Genomic DNA, 16,311 nt, shown 5'->3' with positions numbered 1-16,311 from the left:
TTTGAGTAATATCACAAATCACCTGCACGCCAAATTTTAAAACGATCCAACCATTGGTTTAAGAGAAAAATTTTTTTCACTAAAATGGCAAAAAAGAAAGAAAAAAAATCATTAAAAATAGAAAGCATCAAATATTGACATCAAATCTATATGTTTAAATGAGTTGGGCCTAAGGTACCTAAAACCCAAATATGACAATGATCAGATGAGTAGTTCCTGAGTTATTGATTTTTGACCATTTTCGCCGTTTTTTCTACCTCATTTGCATATCTATGAGACTAAAAAGTTCATTTTAACAACGGCACATCTACACCATATATGGCATCACTACACCAAAATCAGCTTAATACGTGCAGCAGTTTCGGAGTTTTTGCGTTGGACGGACAGACATCCATACATACATACATACATACATACATACAGACAGACATCTCACATACAGACTTTTTTCAACCATATAACCTCCCAATTGCCATATATGTATGGCAAATGGGAGGTAATAATACATATTGTGTGATCCACGTGTCTTCAATATTGTACATGAAACTTATGATGATGATAAGATAAAAGGGTTTAATTTTGATGTGATAATGAACATATGATAACAAATGAGTGTTAACAAATTCGCCTGTCGTCTTTTGTGTTTAACCAACATTTTCTAATTCATTAACAAAGTTACCACAGGAACAGTTTGAACTACCTAATACATTTATGAATGACTTTTTGAAATAAATATTTTGTTTCCATTGTGGACAAATCCTACAGACAACTTCGGCTATGTGTATTGTTGTAAGAATAGCAGAACTGTGGCTGCCATTGTGTCTGGTTTACAGATTCCATACCTGTTCACTCTTATGAATGACCATGTGGGTTTTCAGTTGGAAATAAGTCTTGAAGTTAGCTGGACAATACTGACAAAGATATGAATTATCAACTACAACTTTGGATTGATCCTCCTTGTTATCTGAAACTTAAGAAACACATGGAAGGACATGAGCAATTTTTAAGAACAGAAAAGTGATATGGTAAATTTTTAGTTTCTTGTTTTGTTTATTATATGTTCACAGTACTTTTGGTTGACTGGCTTTATAACATTGAAGTTTACAATACATATGGCAAAGGTAATCAGCAGGCAGAAGAACAAGCACTGCAATAGTCAAAGCAAAGACATAATCAGACAATCAGCTGTCTACTTGTCATCCTCAATATTATTGCCTATATTAAAATTTACATTATCAAAATCTACTATCACTTTGAACAGAAACCACTGTGATTAAATTTGGATAGATATTTTTTTTTCAAGCTAACTTTGAAAGATGTGAATAGAAGAGTATATGAGGGAAAAAACCATATTATGTTTACAAGAAATTCTGTTGATCAACTGGACCACATTGGAGAGACCATGGTTGACGACAACTACAGGCTTTTCCTTTACATTTTATTTGGAACTGTGATATTAGATGTACACAGCGCCCTCAACCGGCGAACTTTGGAAGCAACAACTTCAATCCTCACATACAACATGCATATGGAGGTACAATGTTAATACAATGGCTTGCATGTTCTTTTTCCATGAAGAGTAGCAATACAGAGACTCAATATATTCAAATGTCAAAATGATGAACAGGTACACTTGGAACTAGTTTCAACATAATCATTTTAATATCATACTGCCACAGTATACAACAAGCTAGACAATGTGCTGTTGTACAGATCTCACCACTCTGACAATTATGCTAGAGTCACAAATGCCAGGGATGTAGTAAATTTTGGTCACAGGTGGCAAAAATAAAAGTACAGGCAGTTACAAGTAGTGTACGTGCAAATTAAGTTTGTGCAAAATGTCTTGATTTTTTACTAAAACTAAATTTTCACAGCTGGCAAATTTTAGCCGACAGCCGGTTGTTTTTGCCGGTTGCCGGCTATTTTCTACATCCCTGAATGCACACAATCAGCTAAATGTAGACGCTGTAGTTTCTTGCACATGCAGTGCATAAAAAATGTACCGGCAGTCACTGCATGAGTAGTGGACTTGAGGTGCCCAACACTGGTATTTATAGTGATGCAATATCCTATAGTGTCTAGATGATGATAATCCTCTCTACACACCATATTTCATAAATTCAGGAGTGAAATTTGATATCAATTTTCGGATATGTTTGATGATTTGTGAGGGTCTTAATCACCATCTGTTGATACAAATTCCACTGTAGATCCGATGATGGACTATGTCATAGCTTTAGATCAGATGATAGATTATATCATAACTTTGGATTTGATAATGGATTATGTCATACCTTTGGATCAGATAATGGATTATGTCATACCTTTATCACTGCTTTTTTCAGACTCTACTTCCTGTTCTTCAACTTCAGTTTCACTCAGTTCCTTGGCAGGTACCTGAGGTCAAAGGTCAAGAAGAATATGTAGTAATGAAAAAGGTCATAAATGTTTGTATTTTCATGTTAACTTGAATTTATAGCCATCTTGCTTCAAGATAATCTTTCTATCAATGTCCCTATGGTTGGGACCAGATAAACGTCTACAGCTGAAATGGTTTGATTGCTGTTTAAGATGGGTCTGATATGTAGCTTCTTGATAGAGTAATAGTTTCATCAGTGTAGCAATCCAATTGTTACACGTCATCTTGTTATTTCCCACTAAAACCCAGTTGATCAACTTTCATTTCCTACGTCAGCAGTGCAGTGTGCACCAGTACATTCAAAAAAATAACAACTTTCAGTGGTCATTTACAGGAAGTCTCCTAATTATTTGAGTGATTTTGATGTGATCTTGATTGTGCTTGAACTTCAGACCTGTCCATGGTGTATGGAATTCAATTTAAAATTTAATCAAAACTGAATTATGTATGGAGGCTAAGTCGAGATGTTTAACTGTTGTATCAATATCTTGATGATTTAAGTTTTGTTCTGTAATGCCAAATCGAATAAAATAACAAAACAGCTCGTATTTAGTATAACTACATGGTCAGTTTCAAAATCTGTTGTATCAATATCTTGATGATTTAAGTTCTGTTCTGTAATGCCAAAATTCAATAAAAGTAACAAAACAGCTCGTATTTAGTATAACTACATGGTCAGTTTCAAAATCTAAAATACACATTTCGATTGGCAAAAAACACTCAAATCCTATTCAAATGCTGATGACAAATCATTAAATCTCCAAATAAAAGTTGTAAATTCAACTGGATTGGCAATCAGTTTATCCAAACTTGTGATAACCATGTCTTCACCATGAGTAGCATTGACTACGCCCGTATCTAGTTATCTGTACAGTTGAACAAACTAGCTGCATGAGAAAATTTCATATGAGCATAGGTTGAGGGAGAATTTCACCCAAGTAGCTGATACAGTTCTAGTCAAAACTTTCATATGATACATTGGTGTTTTACTTCAGTAGAGAAGTTTGATATTTCAATGCATACTTGTATGATGATAGTAGTGAAATCAGAAAACTAAGATTACACTGTACAAATGTTATCTCTGAAAAGTGTTAGTATCTTAACACTTTCCTGCAAATTGAAACCAAGTTCCTACACCTGGATGATAATTTTCTCAAATTCTATTTCCATTTCTCAACTTAATCACACACACAAAAATTACATCACAAAAGTGGTTCATCCAGTACATCAAATTTGTTGTAATCAGAGCTAAAGGGGCAATGCCCACCAGTTTTTCCTTCACCAAAACACAATACCCTTAATATCATATCAAAACCCTATTGTCAAAAGCCGAAATCTCATTTGAGTTTGGTTCTCCTAGAGGGAAATTCTTGCACAGAATAACATATATACGATTTCAAAAATATCTTTTGAACTACATGTACATAAAACCTGGACGGAGCAGATCTAGTGATGAAATGTGCAAATGTACCTAGTTTAAAACAGACACATATCCTGCATACATGACCGTGGATAAATTCAAGCATTTTGAATTATACACTATTGGCATCAACATATTATCTATTTACGACTGGTTGTGTTTCACTTTTCAATTAGTCATCATGTGTGTGTTCTCGCCTTGAAATATTACCTTTCTGTTACCCTTCTGACAGCCTTATTAATATCCAACCATCAATATATTAAAGAAAGACTAGGGTTATATTGATTTCATTCTGAAACACAGCTGTGGATTCATAAATCAAACTATGATTATCCACATGGGTTACACTATTACTCTACACCCCGGTTTCAATTACAAATTTTTCTGATAACATTCCAGTTAAAATTTACAACAGATCACTGGCATTTGCCTTTTCATTTTCCTGGTCCTTGAAATAGCATTTAGGGAATTGTTTCGCTCTTTATTCACAAATCTTTCTTCCAGTGATTGATTACAAATCTTGGAACATCCATGTAAATGTTTGGATAGTATATCATCATTGTTACTATTATTATGTATTACCCCGGTATGTACAACTATTTGAAACTTCCAAAATAAGCAATTCTCTGCAAAGTTAATTAAAACAATCTATATTGTCTATGTACATCCTTGAATATACATGTATTAAGGAACTATTCCAAATATCATCTAAAATGAAAGTACTTCAACCCCTCTTTTTTAAGATTACTATGGGAGCAATTGTGTATTAATTGACAATCATGGACACCTATGTAAATCTTCAGATGAGACAATGCTAATTGTTTGACTGGAGGAAATTTAAACGCTTAACCTCCGCAATTCTCCTTACATCTATGTAACTCTTTCAATATAAAAATTGCTGCAATCTGAAATATGTAACTGCTTCCAGGCTAAAGGACTCTTTTCTTGATGAACGTTTGGTATAAAAGAATTAAATGCATGGTGAAATTTGTGCCAAGAAAATTATATATATGTAGAAATGAATTTGTTCAGGTATATGGCTAACAGAGCCATTTCTCTTCAGGGTGGCAAATGTCTGTTATGGATTTCAAACATTGACTGCAATGTTCCTGGAATATTTCTTCAATACTTAGAACTCCTAAAGAATTCAAAGCCTCACTTTCACGTGTAGAAATAGTGTTTTCAAAACCACAAATACTGATGTAACAGCTTTGACCATAACACTACGTAAGACCAAAAGAGATGCTACTTATATCGTACATCCATGGATGCTGAAACACATTTGTTCACAGCAAATTAGAGGAAGCACAGAAATAAAATCATGTGACATGTCCCCTAGCACTTGTTTGGCATTCATTTTTGTATTTTTCCTGATGAGTGACAGATTGCTGACATTGACCAACATGTGAACTTTACTTGTAAGTCTATTGGTGTTATGGTAAAGGTTTGACTAGTTGTAAAAATCATATTGCAAAGTGTAAGGTAAACTATGTTTAACTTTCTTGTCAGCAAAATATGAAGGTACAGGCATCAAGTGTTGATTTGTTTTTCACTTACTGGCCATTGCGTTAGTATTACGAATCTGTAATATTGCAAATGATATCATTGCAGCTTGTTGGTAACATGGCATCATTCATACAGTTGACTTCTAGCAATTCTAAACAGACTGAGGTGTGACTTCACTGCAAACAGCGATCCATCAGTTATTTCAATTGACAAAAAGACAGTTATGCGGCAGGTGATCAAAGGCAGCTACTTCCACTCAAATGACACTTCCCTGGACAACTATACACATCAAGGATTGCATTGAAGGTCTGGTGATAAAAGATTTATTGTCAGTATTTTATCCGATACAACCAATACAACGTCTCATCAAATATTGATTTCAATCAGGAAATTTGGACTTATTTGATGTTACAGCTGGCAATCAATGTTACATTGCACAAGACATGTCAATGAACTTGAAGTTGTATGAGTGACTCTCCTGTCAAACATTGACTATTAGAGTCCATCTGCTGATTCATTCTCTAGGCATGTGTTATTGAAAGCCTAATATTGTCAAGAGTGTTAATCTGGATTTCAGGGAGATGTGTTTGTGGCAGATGAATTAATTTGGAAGTGGTGGGACTGCACTGGAACCATATACGATTTTAAGATGACAATCCTTGAGGCAGTTGATCTGCTGCATTGGCCTGCATGTTGTTTTAATTGTACTGTAAACTTGTATTGGATCGGTAAAATTGAATTTAGGGTTGCCGGGAAGCATGGGTCTTCCACCTGACTTAGCTGATTTCACATACACTGTAGCATACATGATGCAAACACACAGACTGAAGACATTAGAGGGATGCGAGTACTTCATTTTACAAACCATCAATATTGCAAGCATGAGGAGAACTTTATAGAATACCTTCAATTTAGATATCATACTAGCATTTATCTTCAGGATTGATAGAACATTTTGAAATACAGTAATTTACAACTACATTTTCATTAAATCTAGTAATATTCTGCAACTTTTTGCACGACTGTAATATTGCAGATGACGCCTGGTCTGCATAACATAAAAAGCAGAGCAAAGTGATGGACTGGGACAGGATGAATAAGCCATGGAGAAGATGAATTATCAGACAAATATACCGTACATGGATGTGAGAAGCTCTGCAATGACACGTCCCTGTTCACTATCATTTTACTAGATGAAGGTTTACTTTCATCAAGTGTTTATTACAGTTATCATACTATTTCCAGCTGTTGTTTTGGAACCAGTGACTAAACTTGTGCACATTCTTTGTTGCTAAGCCTCCAATACCAGCTTTCAATGTGAAGTGACATTGATGGACAATCAAAGTCTGGCACGTCTGCATGAGTGAAGTATCAATGCATTGCAGCACCACCATCTTTACGACCAACAGTAGTCTCATTCAAACTCAGTTTTTAGAGTCATCAAATACCTTCAAAACTTTGAGTGCTCCCACAGCAAAGGATGACATGGTCAGTTGCATTACTATAAAACATTTCTTGCAGTTTTCTCATCACTTAGCCACCAATGACCCAGAAAACAAAAGCATTAATCGGTTTTTAATGATCCCAATTGCCTCATTTCTGCCAATCAATTCCAGTTTCACATCTCATACTTTTTAATACCAGGGAGAGCCCTTGATGAAGTTATGTCCGGCTCGGGAAATGTGGCAATAGACAACTTGTCTCTGCCGAACAGATTTACTTCAGTTGATATCAAACTGTAAAAATTTCACTGCAATTGATACAAGTTGAGCATAGCCACTATGGCGGGTTGAAACTGCACGTGCTCGCAAAAGGCATATTATAAATCAATGTGTCAAGAGACACATTAAACAGATGAGTGCATGAGTTATTTCCATGACCGTGACAATCATACCGGAACTCACTTGGTCTGATAACATTGGCAGAGTTCCTTCTGTATTACCTAATCTATATTGGATTCCTAAGATCCATAAGAATCCCTATAAACAACGTTTCATAGCTGGTTCCAGTAAGTGTACAACAAAACGCTTGTCACAACTTTTAACCATCATTTTATCAACCATTAAATCTGGTTTGGTACGGTATTGTGACAAAGTTTATGAAACTAGTGGGGTCAATCAAATGTGGATATTAAAGAACTCCAAAGAATTGTTACATATTTTACAAAATAACAAAAACATGTACAATTCAATCCACACATTTGATTTTTCAACGTTGTACACAACCATCCCACATAACAAACTTAAAGACAGGCTATCATCTCTCGTGAAGAAAGCCTTCTTTTACAAGAATGGTAGTCATAGGTATGAATACGTTGCCATCAAGTGCAACTTGGGCTATTTCACCAACAACAGCAATGCCAAACTCAAATTGACAATATATTTATCAAGTTTGCTGGCATGACATTCAGGCAAACCATAGGCATTCCCATGGGCACAAACTGCGCCCCACTTCTTGCAGACTTATTTTTGTATTCGTATGAAGCAGAGTTCATGCAATCACTTCAGAAATCTGGGTGTAAAAGGATTGCCAAGCGATTTAACAACACCACAGATATATTGATGATCTCATCAGTTTAAACAATCCTGGTATATCCAATTATCTACACCACATCTACACAGATGATTTAGAAATAAAAGAAACAACTGAAAGTGTCGACTCGGCATCATACCTAGACGTATTTTTTGAAATTAGACAAAATACACTATATACTAAGCTGTATGAAAAAAGAGACGATTTCAATTTTGAAATCATAAACTTTCCCTTTTTGTCGAGCAATATACCATCATCTCCAGCTTATGGTGTGTACATTTCACAACTCCTTAGATGCAGTAAAGCATGCAATTCATATGAAGACTTTCGAGTTAGACACAGCCTATTAGCTCAAAAGTTAGTGAGGCAAGGATTCTCAGAAAGTAGATTAGTGAAATCATTTAAGAAGTTCTACTGTAGATACGGAGATGTTGTATCAAAATATGACCTGTCTGTTTTTCGAATGACAAGGACAGCATACCAAATTTTGACTCACAAAAGCAATTTGGTGAATTCACCGAATTCAATAAATAACAATGGATTTGTCGCTTTGGGTCAATCTTGACGGGTGCAGCTAGCTGGCAGGGTACGCTTACCCATCCCGGACACCTGGTACCACCACTATTTCGTGGTTCAAGATGACCCCATTGCCTTTGTCATTTTCGATATGTTCCTTGGACCTGGTAAATTTCATAGTTACCTTGAATGATAATGATTATTGGACCTGATTTGATGTCTATTCTTACATGTTTACTTAAATATTTCTAAGAGCACACTGGACGCATGGTATGGTTAAATGTGTCTATCTAAACAAACCAAACTAAGTAGCTGGTTTGTACAATTTCATGCTTTCTCTTTTACAATCATGGCGTACAACTTCAAAATCTGAAAATCTCTGCAAACGTCACCATGCATTCATACGGCCATGTATATTCTATTGCAACCATTTATCTGTCGCAGGTTTACTCCACATCATGGCATATAGCGGTACAGCTGTAGCACAGATAAAAGATTACAATACATTCATCTCAGAGATGCTGATAGCAGACAAATTCAGTGTTCTTTGTTCACACAGCGGCCTTTGAATCCTGTTTATAAAACATTGATGATTGTACACAGTACATCCAAATTGCAAAACCAGTTCAACTATCTTTGTTGATGATTTCAATTCATGCTGAACTCTGCTTATTTTGCCATAAATTACCGTCATTCTAAAACGTGACCGCACATTAAAGCTGTTCTTTGCATATTCCAAATATGCAATAAAACTCATGGTGTGAAGTTCAAGAAGAAATGTGCAGTCATACGTACAGTGAGGGCAATATCATGATTTGTGGCCTGCCCAAGGCATGGGGATCTTGACCGAAATATTGATGATGCCCAGGCCGCAGGGGAGGGTATCATCAATATTTCGGTTAGGATCACCAGCCCGAGGGCATGCAACAAATCGTGATATTGCCTGATCTTCATGTGTTATTAATTTTATTACAGTAAACATTTGAAATCATCACAAAATCCAGTATTTGTACTGTGTGCATCAAACGACAGGTTGAAATGATGCGCAAATTTTTGAATGACACATTTCATATATCTCGTGCAAGAGTTCCTGGTGCAGCGCCTGTACACTACAATTCATGTGCGCGCTTTGAACTTGTGTTTGAACGGATAGCGGGAAAGAGTCGAGGGCAATAGCAAATCGAACCATGTTTTATCACGTTGTTTTGAATGTCACATGGTAGACTTTTAGCCAATCACGAGATCAGTACTACATGTGAGCAGGGCTCGAAAATTTTTTTTAAAATTCACTTGCCATAGGGCAAGTGAATTTTCAATTTTACTTGTCCGGAAGAAAAATTCACTTGCCCTATATTTCAGATGATTTAGGAGTAAATGTGTATGGTTTTATTCATGTCATTGTGAAGAAACCGTAGCTGTAACTTACTGATAAATTTTTGTCCTTGTTCTGTGTATCAAAAATAATATCTTATGTAATGTATACATGCACAGTGTTTCAGCCAGCTTTTGCTAGCATGGGGACACAGTGCCCATGGTAGGTCTTAATGGGGACAAGTTAAATTTTGGGGGGACATGAAGTGTATTTCAATAAAGTAACACTGGTACATTGTCATTGTGTGTCATCATGACCTGGTACCTTGTGTAAATATGCAAGTCAGGTAGGTGCACAAAGGGTAAGTATATAATAGGCCACCGGTGTTGTGTCAGATTGTGCCCATGTGAAACTTTCAGTATCATTTAGTTTACTGCTACCACATGGTATGTGCATAAACTGCAGGGTTCCCCTATTAAAGTCACCAAAATGATTAGCCAACTCATTAGCCAAATCAAAATTCTTGTAGCCACTTTGAGCAACTTTTAAACAGTTTATGATCTCAAGTGTAGCAACAGCTTTGGCATTCAGGAGTTCCTAATTTTACAAATCAAGATGTTTTGTATTTTTGTTCATGATAGTTTTAACATTAAAGAAATATTTGTTTAGTTTTTATTACATTAATTATCTGTGTTTTTTATGACATTGAAGGGATTGAAATACTTTTTCATTTCTAGTGGTAAACTTTTGCCACAAGAAATAATAGGTGGCAATTCTAAAAATCAGGGTGCAATGTGAAGTGTATATTACCACAGATACAGAATACTTCTGCAGCATTGAGTCAGTGTTCACAGTATGACAACTTATCATACATATACACTACAAGCTCCTTATGTGGTTTTGTTAGCCACACAAATACAAATTTCCATGCAGAAGAAAGCATTCGGTAGTATAGTGACAGTGTAGATACAAGTACTGTGGCGTTGTGTCATAGTTGTGATCAAGCAGGCTCAATAGCATCTTCAGCATAAGTATTTTTCTTGAGACAAAAAGGGTCAGGTCAAAATCCTTTAAAACAAGACAATGATATTGTTCAATTCATTTCCCGATGTTTCAAAGAGTAATAATAGTTTTAATGATAATGATAACATTGTAGCCTAGGAACATTTTCATTTGATATTTTGATATCATCAAGAAATGTCTGGTGATGTTCACTATTACATCATTAAACTGGAGGAATCTGCAGAAATATTAATGTGATGATTTGAAATGGATATGCTTACTGCAACTACTGTTGACAATTTCCCTTTGCTATAACTGTTACTAAAATTTAATTTGAAACAGACAGTCAAGCTAAATGCCATTAAATTGGAAAGCACCAAGAAATTACCTTTTATCATAAGATTGTACCTATTGGACCTCCTTAGGTGGTTTCTTTTGAACCATAATTGTGACTTAAGGGGTCTTCATTCATGACATCACATAAGATGACCCAGATTTGACCTTTCAGAAAACCTCAGTTTTTCTCCTTTCCCATTGTATTTTGACTCTGTTTGTGAAAGTTTCCTTTGAAATTATGGTTTTTACTATCAAACAGAGTAATTGCAGGCCAAATTTTGATTCAAGCAAAGTAGGTAAAACTTGGACTCAAGGACGACCGGTACGCGGGACTCACATAGGCATAGCCAGGCCTCAGTGTATTCATCAATTTCATGGTCGTCAATGATGCATGTATTGTAGCACGGTCCGTCCATGAGGGACTGAGAGGGACCGTGATTGCAGTATTGAACAGCAACAATGTTTGCTTCACGTACCAGGGAATTTGTAACTTTGTAGAAAGGAGAGTAAAGTGTTTCAATACATTGTAACTTTGTAGGAAGGAGGGTAAATTGTTTCAACACCTTACAACATTTTATTGTAAGCTGTAGTTTCTGTTGAGGAGGCATCGTGACATGATTTCATGAGAAGAAAAAAACATAAGATCGTGCAAAGACGTCAATATTTTGCCATTTTGTAACCAAGCAGAACAGAGCTATTTTATCGGCCGGCCATATCGAAAGCGGTACACTCAAAGAACTGGAGAGTGGCAGCGCGTACGTACAGTGGCCTCATTGAAATTCACTTGTCCGTCGGGCTGGGAGAATGTTGTTTTCACTTGCCCGGACTCAAAATTCACTTGTCACGGGCGTCGGGCGGCGAGAATTTTCGAGCCCTGTGTGAGGTGTAATAAATGTAAATATACCCATATGTAATTTTTATATAAAAATTGGCCATAATTTGATATGTCATACTCTGCAAGCTAAAGCAATCAGATTACAGCACCAGAAGTGTCATGGAATAAAGGAAAGAATATTGTTATTCTTACCATTATAATATTACAACTGTATTAAATTTGACCCATCTATTATTAAAAATCTACATTTACTTGCCTGTTACCTTTTAATTTTACAAAAATAATTATGCCTGGTGAGAAACACAAACTTGTGGTGATTGGAGCATAATTGGTGAATAGTTTTACAATAACATTGCAATTAAACTGAAATACAAGCCAAGGTATCTGTTTGCATGGGACATATGAACTGTGATTCAGAAAAGAAATTCAAGGACTTAGCAAAATATTTGAGATTCAATCTCTCCTACAAATGAATCTGTGTACAGAACATTACACTGCATCCACTACAGCAGCTTTAAGTAGGAGGTGTGCACTGATTAACCCTTTCAGGCTTAAACACCTAATATCTGTTCATATTTGGCTTTGTTACCAGAAATTCAGGCTTGAAAGGGTTAAGGGTAGTTATAGAGTTCCAACATTTCAAAGCCTAAAGATACACATGTACCATATATATATATTCTATGACATATTGTTCCTACAGTAATCCTTTCAGATTAGCAGACACATACATGCAGTACTGTGTTAAAAGATAATATAGAATCTTCATATTATCCAAAGAATATACTTATCATATAAATTCACATCTCCAAAGGGTACAGATTTCTGACATGAAAAAAGAACTGGCAGAGTGATACTGATACCTTACATTGACAATGGTTCTACTCCGGAATAAAAAGGACGCGATGTGTTCTACACACTCAGTACGCCAAAATAATCACGTGATGCCAGTACGAACAAGCCAACATGTGTACTAACGCGTATGGAAATACACGTACGTCTATGCGCGTTTGCGCACATGGCTTTGTTTGTACCGTGGTAGATTCGAATTCCGGGTTTGGCCTATTGTGTTCCTTGGAGTAAATGACTTACAGTACATGTACCAATAAAGGGGTGAATAGTTGTTTGTGGGTCTTCCAATAGATGAGAAAATTGTGATGATTTGAGTATATGAGAGTTTGCCTTCTCAGTTCTTTTCATTGCTGCTACCATGGCAGACCAAATGATCATTGAACATGGACCAACGTTGTCAGAATTTTTTTAAAGGCCCATTTGCTTGATGGTGTGAAATTTACTGACTCTGAGCCTTGGCAGTGCTGTATGCAGGCTTGCATAGCCAACATGACATGCCACAATGTGACTTATGAGTTTATTAACCTTTGCTGACATGGGTTTGGTCTAAATCTATTGTTATCCATGGCGATCATGGACATGTCTATAGGGAAGTGAGGATGAATTGGGGTAAACAAGTTACACAAAGAAGACTATGATGGTACAATAATTTAATGTAACAATAACTGTGATTGTTCAAAATAAATGAAAACTTCATTGCAGCAGGCTTTGGATAATACACATCACTGCATAAATCATTTGAACCAAGTTTTCCATTGTCAAAGCATCTCTTTGTTATGTCAAGTCGTCTGTAGCGTTGTCATAGCCTTATACAGTGCCAACATGTAGTGCGTGAGTGTGGAAATTTCAGTGATATATTGGCATGCAGTATAGTTTAATTTGTTGATGCACACTTCTGAATGGTATATTTACTCTATTCATGAAGATTTACCTTGTGTGTTTGGGGTAACTGAGACAAGAGCTAAAGTATCCATAGAAGGCATGAACACAATTACCAATATCGTCAGAATTGTGACGTGGGAGAGTGGGATGTAAAATGGCTTACTTATGGACTCAGCACCATATCCAAAGCCAGACTGTCACAGCACTCTGTGCACAGCATAGCTTCAATGTCCCTGTCTTATATTGATGTGCACTCCACAGCCTGACTGGCTGTGCAAAGCTCACTGGGCCTTGCCACACAAAACTTAAACTGTCAACACCATGAGATAGATGGTCACGCTATGAAGCCAATGAGGGGGCTGTGAAAGCAGTTACATGTAAGCCATAGCAGAGCTTCAACACATTTAACTCTGATCTACAGACCTACTCTAGCTACTAGAAAATGCTGACATCTCAATGGTAATTATCACTCAACATATTATCTCATATTTGTAGATGACTGATACAAGAAATACTTGATTGAACAAATGAAGGCAAACCACCAGAAAACTTCTGCCGTCACAGAGAAGAGTAGCTGTCATAGTTTTAGAATGTACCATTGGGCGGCAGTTGGTATGTTAATACAGCTATCAAATCATCATGATATGCAGAGCCTAAGGGTGTGCCTGTCTATTCTATTTAGATCTCATTTGGATAGGATGAACTGCCAGTCCTGGGGCAGTTTTACAGACTAGTCCCATCAAATGATGCCTCATACTACATGAATCTATTATAGAATTTGGAACAAGCATTCACTGCTGCTTTACAGAAAGAATCTTGCGAAGTGGGACCAAGGTTTTTGATCAACAGTGAAATCATAGTTCAGAGAAACCCAAATAAGAGTTAAGCAGTTGTCACTATGAGTGCATGTACCGGTACATATTACAAGGTGAAACCTGATGACATCTAGTCGCTTACTTCCCTGAAAACAGAACTTATATAAAATGAGCAATGGGCTGAGCAGAATCAAAGGAAACACACATCAATATTAATGATTTTTTATTTTTGTCAATGTGTGTTCCTCTTAAATCAGATAGCAGTTTTGACTCTGTTTTTAGCAATATGGCTGAGGTTGTTGTGGAAAAGAACAGACAAATAAATTGTGGCTTGCTCTACAGCAGTTGCTTGTTTTATATAGGATATCTTTTTACTAACATGAAATCATGGCTGTTTTACAGCGGCTGCGTTCCACATATTTGATCACAATATCTGTTAACTTTGCAAACAATATCTTTAATTATACCATACCAGTATATTGATGGCGTAAATGCAGTGATCTGATTGGTCAAGACATGAAAAGAACCACGGTACATTTGCGATATACCACAGTTGGCACACACACAAGCTCTTGGCAAGTGCAAACATCCTCTTTTGACATTCCACGCCAGAATTTCAATATACGGTTATGATATAATAGCAATAAATCACACCCAGCAATAGTATATCACTCGATTTTGACCAGTCCACTTCATATACACGTAGGCACTCGCTATTGCTCTTGCATACATGTCGTGAACTGGTCAAAATCTCATGGTACCGGTATACCATCGCTGGGGGTGCTTTATTGCTTAAATATTCATTGTATCATGTTGATTGCTTGAGAGGAAAAACCCCAGATAAATTGAAAGACACTGATCAGGAGTATCAATATACAAATACCTAATAGGCAAACCATTTTCACATTGTCTCCATCAGTATGCCCTGGGCAGTACTGTTTGTATGCATCTAAAGTGCCAGACACAATCACTATGTCGAGTGTTATTGAACTCAAGGTTTGTTTAGCCTAGTATCTGTCCATCAATATGGATCCCAAGTTTTGAATTTGCAGAAACGGAATCAGATGGATAGATACTAGACTAGATCTTACCAGATCATTTGAAAGAACTTCTTTTAGAAAACATGTCACAATTTATCACGGCAAGCTATTTGTAACAGATGTTGTATGTTGAACACAAATGTAATATGGTTCAATGGAGCAATAGCTGATTCCTGGCACAATATCAGTTAAAACAGACCTATTTGTTTATGGATGGACAGTTTTCATCAATTTTTATGGTGATCTTTTCTTGATAATTATTGGTCTGTAGTAATTTCCTTTCCTTTGGAAAGTAATTCTCTGAGTAAAGCTCATCATCAGATATCTTCAACCTTATGATAGTTGGTATTTCCATTAATGTATCATGGCATATTTACATTCATGTTACTCAATACTATCTTGATGCCATCATTGCTTCTTGAGGCGTTCCCATTAAGATAATTTGACTTAAAACAACAGGCATTCTTGCTGTTCCACAATTTCATATGCTACGCAAGAAATACATTGACTTTTTTTGAGGGGAATGAATTCCTTGTAATGTAATATCAAGATAAACATCCTGTATGATATTGTCTGGGGTATGCAAACTTCTCAGATGATATATTAGCATTAACCCTTTTCCTGCCAGTCGGTGAAAATCCGCTTGAAATTTGTGTGTAGCTAGAATCTGAGCAGCCACGGCCGTTATCCTGCCAAGGCGGTGAAATCGGGCTACTTTTGGTACCCCCTTTCCTGCCTAGTCGACGGAACTACGTGTAGCAAACCCTTGCTCGCGCTAGGGGTCGTTCGAGGACAGGTTTTGGGCGAGGAACGGCGTTTGCTCTCGAAATGGGTTCACAGAGAG

At 36.4% G+C, this 16,311-nt stretch overlaps 1 protein-coding gene across 2 annotated transcripts in view; it reads right to left on the bottom strand.

The window, feature by feature from the left end:
* LOC139148404 (zinc finger protein 341-like) overlaps positions 1–16,311 on the bottom strand; it is a 36,963-nt gene that overhangs the window by 5,605 nt on the left and 15,047 nt on the right. The window contains exons 4-5 of one of the 2 annotated variants that reach the window (XM_070719844.1): positions 2,328–2,400; positions 843–970 (exon numbers count right to left, since the gene is read on the bottom strand). In XM_070719844.1, the coding sequence (XP_070575945.1) occupies positions 843–970; positions 2,328–2,400 (201 nt within the window). The remainder of the gene's footprint in view (positions 1–842; positions 971–2,327; positions 2,401–16,311) is intronic. The other variant, XM_070719845.1, reaches the window with a different exon arrangement.

This window comes from Ptychodera flava, chromosome 13 (genome assembly GCF_041260155.1).
Source record: "Ptychodera flava strain L36383 chromosome 13, AS_Pfla_20210202, whole genome shotgun sequence".
Taxonomy (NCBI): Eukaryota; Metazoa; Hemichordata; class Enteropneusta; family Ptychoderidae; genus Ptychodera; species Ptychodera flava.
The sequence above is the reverse complement of the archived record's forward strand: the minus strand, read 5'-3'. Positions and strand labels throughout refer to the sequence as shown.